This window comes from Tamandua tetradactyla, chromosome 15 (assembly GCF_023851605.1).
Source record: "Tamandua tetradactyla isolate mTamTet1 chromosome 15, mTamTet1.pri, whole genome shotgun sequence".
In the NCBI taxonomy this organism is placed as follows: Eukaryota; Metazoa; Chordata; class Mammalia; order Pilosa; family Myrmecophagidae; genus Tamandua; species Tamandua tetradactyla.
In genome coordinates this window covers 38,532,373-38,552,813 of record NC_135341.1, presented here as the reverse complement: position 1 = coordinate 38,552,813, position 20,441 = coordinate 38,532,373, and the positions used below count along the sequence as shown (strand labels likewise).

Genomic DNA, 20,441 nt, shown 5'->3' with positions numbered 1-20,441 from the left:
TTCTCCAGGATTATCAGTTAATTACATCCCCCTATCCTTTAGTGTGGACACCCCTTCTCAACATGAAAAAGTCAGAATAGGCATTTCCTAAAGATCTCTGTAGACTGGGAGAAGGATTAAAGGAGAATGTGGAGGTATAACAGAGAAAATGGGTTTTATCAAATTAGTATGGCCACTGAATCACTCTATTAATATTTCTTCTAGCCTCCAGTGTTTTGGAGCAGCTAGGAGGAACAATCTGACATGGTGGAATGGTAGTCCATGACAAAGTCTGGGATCTGTTCTGTAACTACTTGTTGAAGTCTGCCTTGAAAATTACTCCTTTTTTCTTTCTTTGCTTTCACATATATATTATACAGTTTTTAAAAGTTTCTAAAAAGGTAGATTTTCAAATTATGCCCTTTTCCTTTGAATTCGGATAGAGGGAGTCTATAAAATGTAACCTTTTGAAGTAAATTGTATCACTGCTGCTATTGTATTAAAGTTTTCTCTCTGAGCTACCAGAGCCTAGTGGCTGAAATTGCTGGCATCTCTGGGGGACAGGAAGCCGTCAGGGCAGACCTGCTATGGACCTGAAAGATTCCACTCCAGATCAGTCCCCACCCCCACCTCCCCATGATTTGAAACTGAGAGGGAACAGCAGTCAGGAGCAGGAGCGTAGCCCCCAGTAGACTCCCTAGTAATGTTGGACATTATCCTGATTTCCTGAAACACTGTGTAGATATGTTTAGACTAAGGCCATATAAGGTTATGGCAGCTAACCCAGGAGCATTCCATTATTAAACACATGTCTGAGTTTGAATATTTTTTAAAGCAAAATCATTAAGCCAGAGATGATGTTTGTTTTTAACTCTGTAGGTATAGTCCTTAGTTATATTTATTAATGAGCAAATGTACCAATATTTTTGGCCACTGGTTAAGCTTTAATTTGAAATTATCTGCTATTTCTGAGACTCTACTTTGAATAGCTTTTTATTCTGAATAATTGTACAATTACTCTTTGATACTGTTAGTCACATTGCATTCCTAGGGGCTTGACTAGGTTTTTTTTATTATTAATTAAAAAAAATTAACTAACACAACATTTAGAAATCATTCCATTCTACATATGCAATCAGTAATTCTTAATATCATCGCATAGATGTATGATCATCATTTCTTAGTACATTTGCATCGATTTAGAAAAAGAAATAGCAAGACAACAGAAAAAGAAATAAAATGATAATATAGAGAAAAAAATAAAAATAAAACAAACAAACAAACAAAAACTATAGCTCAGATGCAGCTTCATTCAGTGTTTTAACATAATTACATTACAATTAGGTATTATTGTGCTGTCCATTTTTGAGTTTTTGTATCTAGTCCTGTTGCACAGTCTGTATCCCTTCAGCTCCAATTACCCATTATCTTACCCTATTTCTAACTCCTGATGGTCTCTGTTACCAATGACATATTCCAAGTTTATTCTCGAATGTCGGTTCACATCAGTGGGACCATACAGTATTTGTCCTTTAGTTTTTGGCTAGTCTCACTCAGCATAATGTTCTCTAGGTCCATCCATGTTATTACATGCTTCATAAGTTTATTCTGTCTTAAAGCTGCATAATATTCCATCGTATGTATATACCACAGTTTGTTTAGCCACTCGTCTGTTGATGGACATTTTGGCTGTTTCCATCTCTTTGCAATTGTAAATAATGCTGCTATAAACATTGGTGTGCAAATGTCCGTTTGTTTGACTAGGTTTTTTGAAAGGCTAGTAGGCCAGTTTGTCTGTGAGGCAGTCATCAGTCCCATTTCCTGATACCATGTGAGAGAAGGATCCTTGTAGAATTTCTGTTCTTCCTGGAAGTCCCGGGAAATCTGCGGGTATTGTGATGAGGTGGAAATCACAAATCTTATAGCCTCTTGACCTTCCTTCTCAGGATTCCAGCTTTCCCTCCTGGCCAGAAATGTTCAGCCTGGACTCATTTAGAAATAGTAAGAATGTAACTGTGCTTGTGGTTTCTCACCTCTCCTCCCAGTGATAGCTCTGAAGCTCTGAAGGCTGAAAAATTCTTCTAACTAGTGTATAGTCCTTGAATCCCTTATTCGGATAACTTTCCAAAGTCCTTTCCTAGCCCTCTTTGTTTTTTCTCCCTAGCCCTCCATGGCTGCATGGCACCTAACCCTGTGTTACCCTTGCCCAGGCCTTTGCACACATTTGCCCTCTCCTAACTTCTGAAAGCTGGTAACACTTGTGTTTAGCATCATGACCTTGGCAATTGGTTGTGTGTGGCTTTGGGACATTTTATTGTTGTAGGTACTGCTCTTTTCCTCTTATGGAGTCTTCTTTTTACGTGTTTGTTTTTTCCTGATGACAAGATTATGGACTCCCTAGGGTTGTTTCAGTTTGCTAATGCTGCTGGAATACAAAATACTAGAAATGTACTGGGTTTTATAAAGGGGATTTTAGTTACAAGTTACAGTTCTAAGGCCATGAAAATGTCCAAACTAAGGCAGCAACAAGAGACTACCTGCTCTGAGGAAAGGCAGCTGGCATCTGATTCCTTTGTCACATGGTAAATCACATGACGCCATCTTCTCTCCAGGTTTCTGGTTTCAAATAGTTCTCTCTAAGCATCTGTGAGTCCTCACTTAGCTTCTCCAGGGCAAGCTCTGGGTTTTATCTCTTAGCTTAGCATTTCCAAATTCTGTGTCTTGGTTTCATCTCTCTGCTCTTCGTCGGCTCTGAGCTCTCTCTATCTCTGAGCTCTTTTAAAGATTCCAATAAAATAATAACGACCCACCTTGAATGCTCAGGGTCACATCTCCATGGAAATAATCTAATCAAAAGGTCCTACCCAGCAATAGGTCTGATCCCACCCAATAGTAGGTCTGCCCCCATAAGGACTGGGTTAAAAGAACATGGCTTTTCTGGGGTACATGACAGTGACAAACCAACACAGTTGTCATAAATCTTGAAAGGAGATGTTACATGATATAAAGCTTGGGGGTTGACTCTGGCCCCCACTCATACTTGCAAAGTATTAACTTACCTGATTTCTGTTTCCAAGCTCCTATCTTGAGGGGTATAGTGAAATTTAGAGATGATGTCAGAAAAGCACCTGGCTTGTTATCTGTGCTCAGCCCTTGGTCTTTGGCATGGCGGGCCTTGATAAATGTGACTAGGTTGATCTATTTTGTTGGCAATCTTGTAGCTGATGTTTTGCTGTAAAATGCTGGCCAGGCCTCAGCATCTTTGGGCCTGCGAGATTGAGCACCTGCAGTGTTTGGCACACTAGGATGGAGACGCTGCATTTAAAAACTTCCTGGGGCGGGCAGCGGTGACTCAGTGGCAGAGTTCTTGCCTGCCATGCTGGAGACCAGAGTTTGATTCCCAGAGCCTGCCCATGCCAAAAAAAAAAAAAAAAAAAAAAAAGATGCCTCCTGGTACTCAGCAGCTTACAGTCTCAATGGGATGGACCATTTGATAGTTCTGATGGTGGCAGCTCTAGCAATTGCATCCAGTATTTTGGACAGTGGCCCACTGGATCTTAAGGCTACCATCTTTGCTATTATGTAATTTGGCAGAGTTCTCAGCACCTCACAACTGGAATGCTTGGGTGCCTGATAAATGTTACTGACCCTCTCAGCATCTTAACACAGGCTTCTGGTCTCTGAGATGTAATGCCATCAGAATCAGGCCACAAAGAGCAAGCTGAATCTTACCACTCAACATAAAAGTTTGAAAAACCCTGAATTAGTAGCAAGCGTTTTTTCTCCTGTTCCAGGTCAGAAGCCAGCTCCGTGATGCTGTTGTAGGATTCTAACAACTTTCCCTGAATTGCTGTAAATGCTTAATAAGATAAAAAGTAATCCTGAAGTCATTTACTCTTTTCTTCTAAATCCAGCATCCTATGAATGATGACCCTCCTCCAATGGGAACAGAGAGGTTGAGCTGGTCATTTCCAGCTTTAGCTTCAAGGTAACCCTTGATCCCCAGCACTTTGTTCCAGAAGACCCTACAGGCATTTCTCCTATAACACTGTGTACGTTTTCTTCAAAAGTATCACTTATAGGAAAAATAGAGTTGGGGCTACGCACCTGCACCTTTATCACCAAAGTATGACCAAAACAGTAAGCAGTGTCTGGGAAGATGCTTTGGACCTCCTGGGCAGGCAGCTCAGTGTGATGCTTAAAAATGTACAAAAAGCACTCTGAGAACAGAGCTGGCAATTGCTGTAGCAGTGCAGGAGGAAGTGGAGTTCTGAGCTAGTGGGGCTGCTATCAAGGAGGGTGCACAGCTGGGAGTCTGGGGGAGGAGCGCCTGAATACAGGACTATCACTTCCCCTTATCAACATTTTATTATGAAAATTTTAAAAAATATGAAAAACTTGTGCAGTGAACACCCATCTATCTACCTACTTGAGTCTCCGTAAGCATTTACTTTCATTTTATGTTTAAAATATAGCTGAAAGGGTTTTTATTTTTCCTGCTGACAGTTTTAATTCAACTCCCGCTATTTTTTTTCTTTTTAAATTCCCCTTGATTCAGAAAAATCACATTGGGACCAAGCGTTCTTGTATGTTTTACAAGTATCATTCCCCTATTTATCAATTGCTCATGAGCTAATTTTCATTCTAGACATGGGCATTGTTGTAACAGAATCGGCTGTTTCTCAAGTGCGTGTTGTGTGGGACTGTCTCTCCTTGCTCCACTCCTGCCCCATTCATTACACAGAAACTAGTGAGGCCAAGAGAGTGAAGAGCTCATGTGCCATTTCCACAGTCCAGTGATTCTTTGATGTTTTCACCATTTAGTGATTGAAAGGACCTTAAGTTTCCCTTACCATCCATTTCTACCTTCCCATGGAGAAGACTCTGTGATGTCTTAATTTTAGTTTATGTCTATCAAACTATTAGGAACTTCTTAAATACTTTAGCCACCACTAAGTGGCATACAGTCTTCAAATGAGTGGACATATTTGTAATGGTAGGCTGTTAACTTTGAGAAAGAGAGAGAAGGCTCGCTGGTCCTGGATCTCAAGGGAAATCAAATCCCTTTCTTGCCTGGCTCTTATAGGGAAAGAATGATTTGAGATCTGATGGCTGAGGTGGCTGTTTAAGGAACCCATAGCAAATGCAGGGATAGCTGCCATGAGTGGAAGCCAGATGATCTCCTGGGTTTCCATGGGACCATAACACTCAGCTCTCAACTGTTGTCCTGCTTATGGTCACAACTCAAGACTGCAGGGCAGTACACAGAAAAGAGTGTTCCATTTATAGTGGGTGGCTAAGGATTCAGAGGCTGGGAGGTTTTGAGGGCTTTCTTCAGAGTCGAGAGGGGACTTTTCCAAGGCTGTTGAGTATTGTGTCTATATAAGATGAAGGCCTTCTTCCTGCATGGAATTGTTGGCATTGTTTCTCAGAACCTGGGCCTGGCTCCCGATTGTTGCCCAAAGCTCCATGAGGGGTGAGAACAAGTCACCCTGATGCCCGTTCTCTTTTCCCCGATCGGGCCCAGCACAGGCAGCATCAGTGTAAACTTCCCCCACCCCGCCTTCCACTCCTGTGGAGGGACCATCTCTCAAGGTAAGGGAGGAGCCTTGCCTCCAGCATCAGATTGGTCCAGGGTCTGTGGGGAGGTGAGTGTCAACGGGAACTTTGGTGCCAGGGGCCTCTAGAAAATGAGTGGGGAGTGGGGTTAGCAGTGCTCTTAGAAGCCTGAGGGAGAGATCATTGGAAAGTCTGGATTATTCGTGATCCTTGACTCGGATCCTTCAGTCTCCTTGGACCTCTTTGCGTGGCCGGGAATCAAGCTTAGCTCTCTCTGGGTGTTGAATACTAGGAGTGGGAACTGAACGGTCTCGGCTAGGACTGGGGTCCTCCTGACCGCCAGGGGGCGCGCGACGCGCGGGCCTCCAGGGTCCGACCCCTTTTCCCGTCCTTCCCTGCTCTCCGGCCGCGTGGGCTGGCGGGAGCACCATGGCTGCTGACCGGTCGCTCGTGGCGCTGGCTGCCGGCGTCCTTTCGCGACTGCGGCTACCGGGAACCCGTACCGCAGGAACACCGGGACGCTTGCGCAGCTTCTCTTCAGGCTGTCCCCGTCCCGACCGCAGTGAGGAGGCCGTCGAGACCGAGACAGGGGAGACTCCCGCTGTTGTCGGCGACCGGGGCATGGTGAACGGTGAGGGTGGCCGTGGGTGCGCGCCTGCCTTGCGGGCCAAGAGGCGGATACCGCCATCAGCTGGCGTTTCTCAGCGTTGCTGTTATAGAGCGTAGTGACATAGGATGAAGTGGATCCCTAGAGCGCGGAGGTTCTGGGACTGGAGCGCCTACACCTGGCAAGAACAGGTGAAAGGTGTCGTCCCTCGAGGGAATGGGAGGAAACTGGTAAACGTTAACCCCCCACCAGGATGGCTGGACTTAGGGTTAGAGCATCAAGGGTAAGCATCTCACCGGTGTAGGAGAAGGCCCAAAATACACCTGTTTCTTCAGGAGCGCAAATAGAGACAGAATTGCTGCTCTGAAGGGCCCTAATTTTGTGCCTCCTGAATCGTGCAGAGGATACTGGTGAGGGCATTGCTGCCCATCAAGAGTAGAAAGAGCCAGCCTCCACCAGTCCTATAGAGTTGGGCACGGGCCTAGTGTGCTACCTAATGTTGGTTCCTCTTGTGGCATCCAGTCTGCTATTGTCTAATGAAATAGTGTTTCTTAACTGCTTGATTCTTAATTGCTTGACAAATGATCATTTGGAGGAAGATAGGGCCAGGCAGGACCCCTGTCCTGGCCAATTGATAGAGAGTCTGCCCCAAGGAAACAGTCTCTGGTACATCCTGGTTTGTCCTTTTTCTTGAAAGAATCTCTACCTAGATAGCAGGGGTTATGTCAGAACTAGAAGAGCTTTTTCTAAAAACAGCCTTCAGGGTGCCCAGTGTGGAAAAAGCTCCCCAGACAATGATGACATTGATTATACAAGTGCAGGCTGCACATGAGCACACAGCCCATGAAGTTCCTTTTTTGGAGCTGATTTAACATTGAATATAATGTCAGAGATTTTGGGTGGAGATTAAAAAGGCCTCCCTGACCTCCGCAGGTCTCTGACTATGAATTTTTTGAAGGGCCAGTCTGGTGGTTTTGGAGATTGGCCCTTCTGTTTTTAGCTGTTCCCAGCAGGCCTCTTTATAGCCTGTCTACGTGGACTTCTGCTCTTTTGTGCTCTGCAATTGGTCCAAAGAACAATTTAAAGAAATGAGATGTTTCTCTTGCTGTCTGATGCATCCTGCCTGTACTTGACTCCAGCGAACTCAGGGGGAAAATAGTTCATGCCAAGTCTCAGCGGTGTCTCTAATCAGTGTCTCTTCATGTAGTCTGGCTCTCGGAGCCCTTTTGTAGGAGGTTGAGATACAGTTAAAAGCTGGAGTCTGGTTTTCAGACTCAGGACTTATTAGCTACATGGGGCTAATCCTTTCTTTTTCTGTATCTTTTGCTTTAGGAGGGTCCTTGCACTGTCTTGGTCCCTTGTTTCTCTCTCTCTCTCTCTGTGTGTGTGTGTGTACTAGTGCTTTTTTTTAACTTCACACGTCAGACTGGGGGAATTGTTGGCCATGCAGGCTATTGTTGCTAATTTAATATATCAGAAATTTGGGTGGGAGGGTGTGGCTTACTGGTTGTGATCTCTGGTGTGTGGTCCTTCTTCAGATGGTTATACAAGAAAGTGTGGCCCCACTGTCCCCTGTAACCATTAAAGTCATTCTCTTTTTCCAAGATAGTTTTGGGTGGTCTGGGATCATGAGCCACACCCTCAGAGTCCAGCCCAGGGTTTCCCTGGTATAGATCCCATGGAGTTGGCAATTTTTGAAGGAAAATAAAGAACTATAACAGTTTATTCTTATTTTCTTAGCTTCTAGGGACCTATTAAAAGAGTTCCCACAGCCCAAAAACCTTCTCAACAGTGTGATTGGAAGAGCTCTTGGCATCTCACATGCAAAAGACAAACTTGTCTATGTGCACACAGATGGTCCGAAGGAAAAGGTAACTCCGCTGGTGGGCAGGAGAAGCATTGGTCTGACTTCTAGGAAGGAGACTGGCTGCCCCTCTCTCTCCTTCTCTCCCTTAGGTTTCTTTGTCAAAGAGACCATAGACTAGGTTTTCTGAATTGGAAATGATTCAGCAGTGAATATCAGAGCAAAGCTAGGTTTGAAGAAGAGCCAGAGAATACGTGTCCCTAGTTTAGAGAAGGAGAACACACAGTGCAGGAGGTGCAAGGAGTTCTCACCTTGTCTATGACAGGCCTCTGTACTAATCCCTGGTTTTGGTCCTCCACTGAGTAATTGGGACTGCAGATGGTTAGAGTGGATGATGAGAACTAGTGCTGCTAGAATTTTGGGTCTGGGACCCACAGAAACATGTAGGCAAACCATTCTGAGTGAAGATTTTTAAAGGTAAAGATGGGCCCCAGCTTGCCATTTGGCTAGAACATGGTACTTGAGGAAGCCAAACAATTTGAGGTGGGAGGAATGGATGGAGGACGGGAGAGTTAGAGCCTTAAGTGTAGTTAAGGATGGGGTCATGCCCTACACTCTCAACTCTGAGCCTACCCCATGAGGGGTCCACTGCTTTGCCATTGGTTCTCCATGTGGTTTGCAATATTTTCTGTCTGAAGAGAAATGGGTCCCGAATATTTCTTCTCTTCTCCAGAAAGTCACCCTGCATATAAAGTGGCCCAAGAGCGTGGAGGTGGAAGGTTATGGCAGAAAGGAGATCGATGCTGAGCGGCAGGCTGCAGCTGCAGCTTGTCAGCTGTTCAAGGTGACCCTCCCCTATTGGAAGCCATTTGGACCTCCATCCTGGGAAACTCCTTGCCCCATGCTTTGATGGGCTTTCTGGCACCAGGTGCATCTTGTAGAAATTGACAGACAGTTCAACAGTTCATCTTTCCAGGCCCTGCTTACCTCATTTTTGGTGTTTAGCCAACGAGGGTATAGATTTTTTTTTTTTTTTACCATTGTGGTATTCTACTTTCTGTGGTTTCAAAACCCGCAGAGAAGAACACGTTTGTGAAAACACTCCCTGTGTACAATGCAGTGTATATATCCCATTCTGGTTTCTGGTTTCTTTTTCCTCTTACTTCAAATCAGTTTTTCCCTGTATCCACATCATATTGTCTTATTTGTAATGGAAGCATGATTTTACTTCTGTTACTTCCCTATGGTAGTTTATGGGTTGCTTTCAGTTTTTTTTTTTTGGTACGGGCAGGCTCTGGGAATTGAACCCAGGTGTCCGGCATGGCAGGCGAGAACTCTGCCACTGCACCAGCATTGCCCTCCCTTACGTTTTTTTTTTTTTTTTTCACTGAGTATTTGCTAGGCCTTCACCATTGCTTCCCAACCTTTCAGTCCATCCCTGACTGACTCCCTTCATGTCTGTGTCAGCTTTGAACGTTCCTCAGGTTATTAGGTTTTCATCGCTGCTCAGATAAACACAAACCTGTAGGATGTATATTCCCTCAGCTTCTCTCTACCTCCTGGCCCTCAGCCTTTCACTGTCTCTCCTTCCTGTGTTCAAGAAGAATTTTTTTGCCTGTTCTGGGCCCCTGTACCAGTGTTCTCTTTTTTTCTCCCCCATATCTCCCTGTACCTGTTCTCCGTTCCCTCTTCTATCCTTTTAGTTAATCTTCAGGTACTTCCTCTTCTGATTCATTTTGCAGTCCTCAAAATTCCTTCAGTGTTCTAATTCCTTTTCTTGTCCTGCTTCCACTGTAGACCGCTCTCTGGGATTGTGTTTGCATTGTCTCCACCCTCCTCCAGGGATGTTGCCTTCTCCTGGTTTCTGGTTTCTGTGTGTCCCCGCAGTGCAGGACCTGGCACATAGCAGTGGTCACCAGCTGATTGTTGAGTGACTGGAGCAATGCTTTGCCAGACCCTTAGCCTTTTCTTAGTGCTCACTTTGCTTGGCAGTCTGTGACTCTAGCACTGTCAGGTGCCTCTTTCTCAGCCCCTGGATTACACCTGCTTCTTTCCCTCTGGGTCACTCTTGGGCTCCTCTTCCTCTCCTATCTCTATAAACATCTATTCTTTCTCTCTCCCTTCTCCCTGAAAACTTATCTCTTACAGGTTCAACTATACTGTCTTGGGTTTTCAGGTTTAAAAATCTCCATCCCTCATAGAATCACTCTACCTCTGTGGTTCTCTACTAGCATGATTTTGTCTCCCAGGGGACATTTAACAATGTCTAGAGACATTTGTGGTTGCCACAATTGGGAAAGTGCTGCTGGCATCTAGTAAGTAGGGACCAGGGATGCTGCTCAGTATCCTGCAATGCAGAAAACAACCCCCGTCCCCTCACCCAAAGAATTTTCTGGCCCACTGTGTTCGCAGTGCTGAGGTGAGGAGCCCTGCTGTACTTGGATGTTTGAAGGTACTTTTAATTCAGCCTGACTGAAACAGTTCATGTCACCCCCTCCCTACCCCTTTTTCCATGCCTATCTCAGTAAATGGACTCTCGGTCCTTTAGCTCTTCTCCATGTTTCCTTGGAGAGTCAGTTTCTAAGTCTTAGGAATCTGTATGCAGGTGTTTCCTGTGTATCCTCTCCTTCCAGTGTTTTGAACACTTCTGCTCAACTTTATTTTAATTTTTTCAAATGAGTCATCTGCATTTTTTTCTGCTGCTTAGATTGTGAGCTTCCTTAGGCAGAGACCAACTTTGGTTTCTCCTGATGATGCTTAGGAAGGCCAGCACATTCCTTTACATATACTAGAGATTCAGGAAATGTTTTAGTTGAAATTTTCTGTGGAAAACGCTATAATACTTTTATTTTTTTGTAATAAAATATTTTGTTATAAATGGGTTAGAAACTATTTTCATGTTATTTCTATAAAATGCATTCCAGCATAGGAGTCCTGTTTCAGAAGATGTGACTGTGTTTTCACATGGCTGTGTGTTTCAAGATTACTGTATTCACTGATGCTTCCTAGATCCCAGTGTGAACGTGTCTGTTTCCTCATTGCCCTGTGGGTTTATTTGTTTTCCTTTATTTTGGGGGGGAAGGGGTATGATCAGTGGGAATTTATTTTGTCACTTTCATCTGTCAAAGCTAGACATTTTAAGTGTTCTCTCTGTACCCAGTTCTGGACTAGGGGCTGAGATGGGCAGATGGGTAAAATAGCATAGCTCTTATGCATGAGAGACTTGTGATGTTGGGTGTGATACAGGCAGACTCATTTGAGAGCATGGTTTGGACCCTCACTATACCCCTTTTCCCCCAGGGCTGGGGTCTGCTGGGTCCCCGGAATGAGCTGTTAGATGCAGCCAAATACCGTGTGCTAGCCAATCGCTTTGGTTCCCCACCTGACAGCTGGTGGTGCCCAGAGCCCACCATGCCACCCACTTGCTGGCGGCAGGTGAATTCCAAGAGCATCCGGCCAGGGGCACCTGGGGGCCTATCCCGCCCCTTGGGCCGGAAGGAAGAGGAGGATGAGGAGGAAGAGCTAGAAGAGGGGAACATCGATGGCACCACCTTCCTGTCTGTGACCCAGCAGGACTCTCACACTCCACTCAGGGATTCGAGGTAGATCTGAAGGTGGGGGGAATACAGGGGGAGCTATCCATAACTGCAAAGGGATGGGGGAATGTTTCCTGAGAGCCTTCTCTAAGGTGGAAGGGCCCTTGCTCTGTTCCAGCTTGTGTGTTGCATGATTCACTGGTGTGTTTGCCCGTTTTTGGGGGAGAGCCATTGAAGTCTTTACTGCTTGAATGGGCTTAGGGAAACAGCAGTATGTATGCACCCTCCCGCTCACACTCGGGTCCTTCAGGGGTCCAGCAACCACACTGCCTGCCCTCTGCCTCTGATCTGTGGGAAAACTGAGGCATCATTGTCATTCTGTGTGTCTGTAAGAGGATCACAGGTGAAGCAGAGGTCCCCAATGACCCCTTTCTTTCATGCCTCCTGGCTGTCTACTGCAACATCGCAGTATCCTAGCCCCTTGGGCTTTCAGAGCCTGTGTTGAAATTTGTGCAGCAAGAGGTAGAACTTTCTCACCTAAACTTTTGGTCCTCCCAGGGAGGGCTCCTTTGAAATGACAGATGACGACAGTGCCATTAGGGCTCTGACCCAGTTTCCACTTCCCAAGAACCTTCTGGCTAAGGTGATTCAGATTGCGACCTCATCTTCCACTACTAAGGTGAGTTGGGACTCCCCAGGTGCATGTGGGTGAGGCACTGGGCTAGTCACATCTATTTTTGCCTATAGACAGATGGGAGAGCTACAGGTTTGGTGAGTGGGACACACCTAGGCTGGCTGTGGGATCTCATCCTTTCCTGCTTTTGAGAAGCAGGGAGTGGAGCTGGGGGTCACGAAACAGGAACACAGGGAGTGGAGGATCCGAAGGACAAAGGTTTGGGTATGGCGGGGCTCGGGGACAGGTGGCTGTGAGTTTTGTGAACAAAGATGTGAATTTCATCTTTGCTGCCCAGTTGTGTGGTATTGGTTAAACGGCCTCTTTCCATGTGCAAGGCTTTTTTGCTCCCCTGGATGTGCTTGGTTCATGGTCATGAGGACAGCTTCATCCCATGGTTGCCACCACACCTGTTGCCTTAAAGGTGCTTAGAGGACAGCAGGCTAGGAGGACAGGTGGTGGCATTGCAAAGCAATGTCTCGTGCTATGGAAATCGCAGTACCGCAGTAGACGGGAACCCCTAGCCCCATGAAGGCCTGCTTCTGGTTGCAGAGTGGCAGTTCTGGAGTGGTTAATGTTTGGTGCCTGCTGTGGTGGGGGTTAATTCTATCTCTGGGCTTCATGTTGAAAATTGCTTTTCCTTTGCTGTTTTGTACCTTTCTCTTCTGCTTTCCGTAGAACCTCATGCAGTTCCATACTGTGGGCACCAAGACCAAGCTGTCTACCCTCACCCTGCTCTGGCCCTGCCCCATGACCTTTGTTGCCAAAGGGCGCCGCAAAGCAGAGGCTGAGAATAAGGCGGCAGCCTTGGCCTGCAAGAAACTTAAGGTGAGTCCAGGAGGGCCCGTGGATGATGCCTGAGGATAACGCCTCTCTGACTTCACATGTTGGTCTGTTTTTCCTGGACAGGGCTTCCTTCTGGCTCCACGCATTGGGAGGCCATGCCTTTTCATGTCAGCCTGTGTGGCTGCTGTTCCCAGACATCTGTAGAGAGCCTCTGGTGATGCTTTGCCTATGAGCTCAGCATTCTCAATGCTGTTGGCCATATCCTGGGGGAAGTTGGGAGGAACGTGCCTATGTTGAGTGGAACACTTGGTGTTGAGTACAATTTTTGTAGCCTGTGTTTTGTGGCCACAATGAATAATGGGATGTTTACCTGGGATGATGGATAAGAAAGCCAGCAGCATCGGGGTGAAGCGAATGTGGCTCAATAGCTGGTGAGTCAGTTGAAAAGGCTCAGAAGTTGAACTGCTGCCACAGGAGTGTGAGTTAGTATTGTGATGTTTACATCTGAGAAATTAGTAATCTGAACCCATGTCAGGAGAGGTTTAGTGTGCAGAACAGGTGAGGATATTGGGCCTCTGACCACCTTAGGTGGTACGTTTGGTTCTGGAGCCACATTTAGATATAGCTGATCATGAAAGGTTGTGAGAACCTGGAGAATAGACAAAGAAAGGGACAGTGAAATGGCAAGATTGAAAGGGGAATGGAAGTATTTGTCTTTGGTCTCTGGGTGGGGTGGGAGAGACTTCTTGAAGGAGGGAGTGTTTGATTTGGTCTAAGGAGAGTGAGCAAAATCCAAACATTATTGAGGACAAGACTAGGAAAAATGGCTGATTTTACACATTTGCATGAGGTGTTAGAATGATGTGTTTTATCTCTGGTGGGATGGTTTGGGGCTCGTAGGGAAATAAGATGTGGTGTTCTCTTTTAAATAGGATATTTCATTGAGTTGCGTGACTAGACTGTCACAGAACATGCCATGTATGGTTGTATGTGATGGGGTCACAGATGAGATGGTTGCTCTGCAAGGACCAGGAGGTGGGATGGCAGGTGACCCTGAAAGAACTGTGTGGGGTGGCTTTGGGGAGGCAGTGAAGGAAGAGGGAGCCCTTGTAGGGAGTTATGGGGTGTTTGAAGACTTGGAGAACTCAGCTGGTCTCAGACTAATATTTTGGGAATTCGTGGAGGTAAGATTGGGCTATTGTGGGTGCCGCAGCTGCTCATGGTGAGGCTTTTCCTCAGGGGCTTAGCTGTTTTGAGTGAACTTTTTTAATCAGTTATTTTTTTCCTCTGGAGATTCACATTTTCCTGGCTCTTATTTTCTGCCTCCTTCAGCATGTCAGCTAAAACCCAAAATCTCTTAGAAAAGATGTTGCTTTGCACGACTTCTGTCCTTGGAGCTCCTGAGCCTGTCTGGGCCAGTTCTTGGGGAGGCTGGAGGATAGACTGAGCCGTACATGTCCCTCTGCAGAGCCTGGGCCTGGTGGACAGGAACAATGAGCCGCTCACCCATGCCATGTATAACCTGGGCTCCTTGCGTGAGCTGGGCGAGACCCAGCGCCGACCGTGTACCATCCAGGTGCCCGAGCCTATCCTCTGCAAGATAGAGAGCTTCCTGAACCATGTAAGACGACCCTTCCCCAACCCCAGCCCCAGGCCTCTCCCTCCATCCCTCTGCCTCCACCAGCTTGTCAGGAAGCCTCCAGCTTGGGGAGTCAATTGGTGCTGGCTCTTCCTGTTATTTCTCCCCAAGGGTGGTGGCTGGGAGCACCCCTGCCCTGAGTAGCCCAGTCTTGTCCATGACATCTAGGGCAGTTAGTAATATGAATGTTCTGTGCTTTGGATGGAGCCACAACAGCTGACCCAGACGACTCCTGAGGAGGGGTTAATTCTGGGTAAAAGAGGAAGAGCGCATTTTTCTTTCACCGTTTTACTTGTCTCCTCCACCCACAGTTCCCCATGGACAGTTCTTGGATCCCTCCTGAGCCCCAGCTACAGAGCGATGACATCTTGTCCTTGGGCAAGGACTCTGGACTACTGAGTGATCCTATCACAGGCAAGCTGTACACTCCCTTGTCAGAAGCAGAGGAGGTGCGACTGAGCCAGAGCCTGCTAGAGCTGTGGCCACAGCGAGGGCCAGTCTGGCAGGAGGTTCCCCAGCTACCTGTGGACGCGTATCGGGACATCATCCTCAATGCCATCGAGCAGCACCCGGTGGTGGTCATTGCTGGGGACACAGGCTGTGGGAAGACCACACGCATCCCCCAGCTGCTGCTGGAGCGCTATGTGACTGAGGGTCGCGGTGCCCGATGCAATGTGATCATTACCCAGCCGCGCCGTATCTCAGCTGTGTCTGTGGCACAGCGGGTCAGCCACGAACTGGGCCCCGGCCTGCGCCGGAATGTGGGCTTCCAGGTGCGGCTAGAAAGCAAGCCACCGGCCCGAGGGGGGGCCCTGCTCTTCTGCACTGTGGGCATCCTGCTGCGAAAGCTACAGAGCAACCCCAGCCTGGAGGGCGTGAGCCACGTCCTCGTGGATGAGGTGCATGAGCGGGATGTGAACACTGACTTCCTACTTATTCTGCTCAAGGGCCTGCAGCGGCTCAATCCTGCCCTGCGGCTGGTGCTCATGAGTGCCACCGGCGATAATGAGCGCTTCTCCCACTACTTTGGTGACTGTCCTGTCATCAAGGTGCCGGGCTTCATGTACCCAGTCAGGGAGCACTACCTGGAGGACATCTTGGCCAAACTGGGCAAGCACCAGTACCCACACCAGCACCGGCACCATGAGGTGAGGGGGTACTCCCACCCTATCCTGGGCTCTGGTCTGTCCTCTTTGGATTCCTTTCCTTCCTGTCCCTGTTTCTTGGTGTGGCCTAGGGCAAGAAACTTATTCCCTAAACCTTGGTTTTCTTACTAGAAATACTAGAGAATATTTACAGATTCATGGCAGGGATGTTGTGAGGGTTGGAGGTGATGTGCCAAGGTCTCCTTTCTCGATAATAACATGGCTGCTTCCTGTACACACTCCTTCCTCTGTGGTATGACTGTGGCCTCTCTTCCCCTACCCTAGTCTGAGGATGAATGCGCACTCGATCTGGACCTTGTGACTGATCTGGTGCTGCACATTGATGCCCGTGGGGAACCAGGTGGGTGCTTTCCCCTTCTTCCCTCTGCCTACCCTGACCCCATGTTTGCCAGGAGCCCCTGGCTCATGCCTGCAGAGCTCCTTCACAGGTGGGATCCTGTGCTTTCTGCCTGGCTGGCAGGAGATCAGAGGAGTGCAGCAGCGGCTCCAGGAGGCCCTGTGCATGCATGACAGCAAGTACCTCATCCTGCCAGGTGAGAGCCCTCAGCGTGAGGAAGTATGGACCATCAGAAATGAGACTTGTCCTCTGTTCTGGGCCATGGGGATCCATGTGGTACTCAGGGAGTCTGGGATTCTGACCAAGTGGCACCACTCTTGCTGGCTTTATGACCTTCAACAGGGATGTCATTTATCTGGGCCTTGGTCCTAGTCATGTCCTGGCCTCCTTCAAGGGGGAGGTTGTAGTTGGAGCGGTACCCATAACCAGTGTGTCCTTGCTGTCCATCAGTGCACTCCAACACCCCCATGATGGACCAGAAGGCCATATTCCAGCAGCCTCCAGCTGGGGTGCGCAAGATTGTCTTGGCAACCAATATTGCTGAGACCTCCATCACCATCAATGACATCGTGCATGTGGTGGACAGCGGACTACACAAGGAGGAGCGCTACGACCTGAAGACCAAGGTGGTACCCAAACTCCTACCCAAGCCAGGCACAGCCCTTGGGGAAGGACTCCCAAGTGCTGAGTTGGTTCCCAGCCCAGATCTGCCTGTGACCTGATGTGTGTGTCTGGCAAAGGCCACCCTTGTGGGGTCTCAGGGTCCCTGTGTGTGTTGGGGGTTGGGAGTAGTTGAGGGGTGAAGTGAAGGCCAGCAGTGAGCAAAGCTCTGTGGAAGGCCTAGGTGGTTGTGTTGCTGCTCACCTGCCTCCCTCTGCAGGTATCCTGCCTGGAGACTGTGTGGGTGTCCAGAGCAAACGTGATCCAGCGCCGGGGCAGGGCAGGCCGCTGCCAGTCAGGCTTTGCCTACCACCTGTTTCCACGCAGCCGTCTGGAGAAAATGGCCCCTTTCCAGGTGCCAGAGATCCTGCGCACGCCTCTTGAGAACCTAGTGTTGCAAGCCAAGATCCACATGCCTGAGAAGATGGTGCGGCATGGGCTGGGCTGGGCAAGGACTAGCCTCTGGCGTGGGCAGGCAGGGGGCACGCTCATGGTGGGCTCTGGTTGTCCTTCTAGGCAGCAGAATTCCTCTCCAAGGCCATGGACAGTCCAGATACCAAGGCCGTGGGTAAAGCTGTGACCTTGCTCCAGGAGATTGGTGAGTAGGGATTGGCTGGCCTGGGCAGTTGTGTGGCTGTGAAGGGCAGGCACTGACAACCTGAGTCATTGCAGGGGTGCTGGACCAGCGGGAGGACCTGACCACCTTGGGGCAGCGCCTGGCCCACATCTCCACTGACCCCCGGCTAGCCAAGGTCATAGTGCTGGCGGCCATCTTCCGTTGTCTGCACCCACTGCTGGTAGTTGTTTCCTGCCTCACCCGGGACCCCTTTAGCAGCAGCCTGCAGAATCGGGCAGAGGTGAACAAGGTCAGACCCAGCCCTTTCCCATAGCTCTCTGGTCCTCCCTTCTAACATTCATCCCCCAGTCCTGATTTGGCCTCCTCCCCACATCATCTGTTGATCCTGTGAACCTCTCCTCCAGGTGAAGGCGCTGTTGAGCCACGACAGCGGCAGTGACCACTTGGCCTTTGTGCGGGCCGTAGCTGGCTGGGAGGAGGTATTGCACTGGCAGAACCGCAGTTCCCGTGAGAACTACCTAGAGGAAAACCTCCTCTATGCACCCAGCCTGCGTTTCATCCACGGTCAGCTGGGCCCCTCCTCTGTCCTCTCCCACACCCACTGGGCCAGTGTGCAATGACCTGTCACCCTCAGCTTTGTGTCTAGAGGGTCTTAGGTTCACCCTGTGCTTTGCCTCCCCAGGACTCATCAAGCAGTTCTCAGAGAACATTTATGAGGCTTTCCTGGTGGGGAAACCCTCAGACTGCACCCTGGCCTCTGCCCAGTGCAATGAGTATAGTGAGGAAGAGGAGCTGGTGAAGGGTGTGTTGATGGCAGGTCTCTACCCCAACCTCATCCAGGTAGTGGCCTAGGGGAGGGGTCTGCCTGCACTCCAGCCTGCTTCCTAGCCCCATCCTAGCCCCATCCATGTTTCTCTCTGGCCCTGCAGGCAAGGCAGGGCAAGGTGACCCGACAGGGGAAGTTCAAGCCCAACAGTGCCACATACAGGACCAAGTCAGGGAATGTCTTGCTGCATAAGTCGACCATTAACAGGTTGGATGCAGGCACAACTGGGTGGGGTGGCTGGAAATGGCTAGAAGGGGGGCCTCACTCAGCCCTACATTCCTCAGGGAGGCCACATGGCTACGGAGCCGATGGCTGACGTATTTCATGGCTGTCAAATCCAATGGCAGCATCTTCGTGCGGGACTCTTCCCAGGTGCACCCACTGGCTGTGCTGCTAATGACCGATGGGGATGTCCATATCCAAGGTTGGTACCTGTGTACTTCCCACCCCCAGTGTCCCTTACGGGCCTGGCCTCCCCTTGGCTCTTTACAGTCTCTCCCTTCTCCCAGATGATGGGCACCGCGCCACCATCTCACTGAGTGACAGTGACCTGCTGAGGCTGGAGGGTGACTCTCGCACCATGCAGCTGCTGAGGGAGCTGCGCCGGGCCCTGGGCCGCATGGTGGAGCGCAGCCTGCACAGTGAGCTGTCTGCCCTTCCACCCAGTGTGCAGCAGGAACATGGGCAGCTGCTGGCCCTGTTGGCCGAGCTGCTGCGTGGACCCTGTGGCAGCTTTGATGTGCACAAGACAGCTAATGACTGAGCCTTGCTTCCCCTGGGGCTATGTACAGAGTGCAAATATTTCTTTAAAATAAAAGTTCTATTTATCTCTTGTGAGCACTGCTAGTCCCCAGAGGCTCCTCTCTCAGGGTCTCAGCACACAGGGCTGTGGGCCACAGGTTTCCAAACCAGGAGGGAAAATGAAAGTGTAGAAGAGACTTGAGTTGCTTATTGACAGGAGTCAGGGTTTTGGCCCAAGGAAGGCCTTAGGGGAACAAAGGGTTTAGAACCCCTCAACCCTATTAAGATGTCTGAACAACCAGTGCTTTTAACCAGCTTGAACTTCTTGGGATAGCCCTATTCATTCCATTTTTTTCCTTCAATGTTTCTTACCGTAAAATAGAATAGATACACAAATCAAAGAAAGAAAAGCAACTTTCTCAAAGCAAACTTCAACAAGTAATTACAGGACAGATCCCAAGAGTTTGTCATGGACTACCATTCCACTATCTCAGGTTTTTTCTGCCAGGTACTCCCTAGAACACGAAGCTAGATGGAATACTAAGAGTGAGTCAGCAGTCATAGCCATCTGCCAAATCTATATTCTATTACACCTGCTCCTTTGATCCTTCTCCCAATCTATGGGGATCATATATATATAGATATATAAATATACATTGTATATTTCATTCTATTTAAAAATAATTTTTTTTAACCTATTTTCTCTCCATTTGGAGGGTGCCATTCTGAGTTCATTCCCACTATTATTTTGGGGTGTGCCCTTCTGACTTTGGGGCCTACTACTGGTGAGGTCTGTTTTTTTGGTTTTGTTTTTTTTTCTCCATATTTTTGGTATATGTGCCAGGAGTCAAGCCTGGGTTTCCCATGTTGGGTGAGTGTTATGCCACTGAAGTATCCATGCAGCCCAGCCTAGCATTTAAAAGACCCTCATGTAGAATTGTACCCCCTACATGAGATCTGGGCTTTGGTTTGGCAGGAATTACTGACAATCCAAGTGCAAAAGGAAGCCTTCAACATAAAACCAAGTAAATACAAAATAGACAAGCGAAGGAAATCAGCTTATCAACCTTGCTAAGATAATCACATGCCTGGAAAACAATAGAAAATCACAAAGCACGTGAAGATCCAGGCAGAAATGGCCTATCAAAATGACTAAATCAAACACTGGAGTGGACACAGAATACAGAACAAGGATATTTACAAAGAATAAAGCGTTTCAGGAAGACACTGGAAGAGCATAAAGGAGAATTAAAAATGATTAGAAAAATGGCTGATCTCAGAGATGAAAGATGCTGAGACCAAATCAGAAACATACAAGATGCAAATGATACCAGGTTCAAAGAAGCAGAAGAATACAACTGGACTAGGGTGGGCCACTGTGGCTCAGCAGGCAAGAATGCTTGCCTGCCATGCCAGAGGACCCGGGTTTGATTCCCAGTGCCTGCCCAGGTAAAAAAACAAACAAACAAAGAATACAGCTGGACTAGAATGCACAAAAGAACACAATGGCAAGAAAGATGAAAAAATGCAATTGGATCTTAGGGAAATGGT

General features: G+C 48.1%; 1 protein-coding gene across 3 annotated transcripts; it reads left to right on the top strand.

The window, feature by feature from the left end:
- The first annotated feature begins 5,459 nt into the window (after positions 1 to 5,459).
- Positions 5,460 to 19,207, top strand: LOC143657258 (ATP-dependent RNA helicase DHX30-like). 3 transcript variants are annotated; one of them, XM_077129461.1, is made up of 19 exons: positions 5,460 to 5,574; positions 7,886 to 8,016; positions 8,683 to 8,793; positions 11,250 to 11,551; positions 12,044 to 12,164; positions 12,837 to 12,986; positions 14,413 to 14,565; positions 14,895 to 15,731; positions 16,014 to 16,089; positions 16,178 to 16,282; positions 16,537 to 16,712; positions 16,967 to 17,173; positions 17,263 to 17,344; positions 17,419 to 17,612; positions 17,728 to 17,887; positions 18,006 to 18,163; positions 18,253 to 18,356; positions 18,434 to 18,573; positions 18,659 to 19,207. In XM_077129461.1, exons 1-19 carry the CDS (start codon positions 5,475 to 5,477, stop codon positions 18,910 to 18,912), a joined length of 3,561 nt encoding a protein of 1,186 aa, XP_076985576.1. In that variant the 5' UTR covers positions 5,460 to 5,474; the 3' UTR covers positions 18,913 to 19,207. The 3 variants fall into 3 exon arrangements, with proteins under 3 accessions (XP_076985576.1, XP_076985577.1, XP_076985575.1); XM_077129462.1 differs by lacking the exon at positions 5,460 to 5,574 and adding an exon at positions 5,954 to 6,169 and having other exon boundaries at positions 11,385 to 11,551; positions 18,659 to 19,203; XM_077129460.1 differs by lacking the exon at positions 5,460 to 5,574 and adding an exon at positions 5,954 to 6,169 and having other exon boundaries at positions 18,659 to 19,203.
- The last annotated feature ends 1,234 nt before the right edge of the window (positions 19,208 to 20,441 follow it).